The sequence below is a fragment of the Aplysia californica genome, unplaced genomic scaffold, assembly GCF_000002075.1.
Source record: "Aplysia californica isolate F4 #8 unplaced genomic scaffold, AplCal3.0 scaffold00038, whole genome shotgun sequence".
In the NCBI taxonomy this organism is placed as follows: Eukaryota; Metazoa; Mollusca; class Gastropoda; order Aplysiida; family Aplysiidae; genus Aplysia; species Aplysia californica.
Genome location: NW_004797308.1, coordinates 2185091 through 2186177, shown reverse-complemented (window position 1 = coordinate 2186177; position 1087 = coordinate 2185091). Strand labels below are relative to the sequence as shown.

Below are 1087 nucleotides of genomic sequence, written 5' to 3'. Positions count from 1 at the left end.
TCTCTCTCTCTCTCTCTCGCTCTTACTCTGGTTGTGTATTTTTTTTAAACGGTGGGGGAGGGGGGAGGGTAGTACCCCCTCTGGGATATCTAAAGCTTTTGAATAGGATGTTAACTCTTCCAGGACCAAGACTAATCTACAACCCTACTACAGAGCCCGATACGGTCTCGTCCCGTGCTGAGAAACGGTTAATTAAGCACATTTTTGAATTTCTTATTAATTGATATTATCTGTTTTTAACTGTCAATCCTTATTTTTGTTTTTCAGATATCAAAGAGGCCAAGAGCTCTTCCAAGAACATTCGTAACCGTATCGAGACTCCCGTAGCCCCCTGCTGAGTAGATCCGGGATCTGACAACCTAGAGGCTGGACCTTCGCTCGTCTTCGGACTTGCCTCATTATTGTGAACAGTCGTCTGTTCGTCTGAGACGTGTTTCATGAATGAATAATCATCGTCACATGTTTCAAGCATAATCAAATTATTAAGTTTTGTTGTGCTAAATGTTAGACCTATTTCCAGTGGATTTTTAAAAAGTCTCCGCTGGTTCTTGAGAAGTAGTGCCAAAGTTTGCATGAAGTTTGAGAAGTAGTGCCACAGTTTGCATGAAGGCTTGTGGTGCATTTTGTGTCCCTCTCTCGTTGGAAATAGTTCTCAAAATAATAAATTTTATGCAAGTAGATAAAGAAATATATCTATTTTTGAGTTAGGGGATATTGATTTTATTGTGTGAAGTTGAGATTTCTGTGGTTGGATATTACATTATAACAACACTTCAGCTTGAAGCTGACCAATAAAGGAAGAAGGAACCGGGATTCCGATTCTGTGAACGTTAACCTGTGACTCGACCTACAACCGTGCGACATCTCGCCGAGGAAACGAGTCAAATGGATCTTCAGTATTTCCATGTCCTGTACCTGGTCATCCTGGTGACGTCATGTTGGTCATTTGGTGCAGGTGGGTCCTCCTTGTCGTGGTCATTATGCACTGCGAGTGGGTTGTTTTTTTATATTTTTTCGTTTAGTTGTATTTTCTAACAGGGCGTCACTGATGTATTCTACTTTTTTAAGAGCTTTAACTCCCCCCCCC

General features: G+C 41.3%; 1 protein-coding gene across 1 annotated transcript in view; it reads left to right on the top strand.

Annotated features, from left to right (window-relative positions):
* LOC101859462 (disintegrin and metalloproteinase domain-containing protein 10) overlaps positions 1–1087 on the top strand; it is a gene marked incomplete in the record, with an annotated part of 102667 nt that overhangs the window by 24110 nt on the left and 77470 nt on the right. The window contains 1 exon segment of the mRNA XM_005091970.3: positions 268–955. Within this exon segment, the coding sequence (XP_005092027.2) occupies positions 886–955 (70 nt within the window).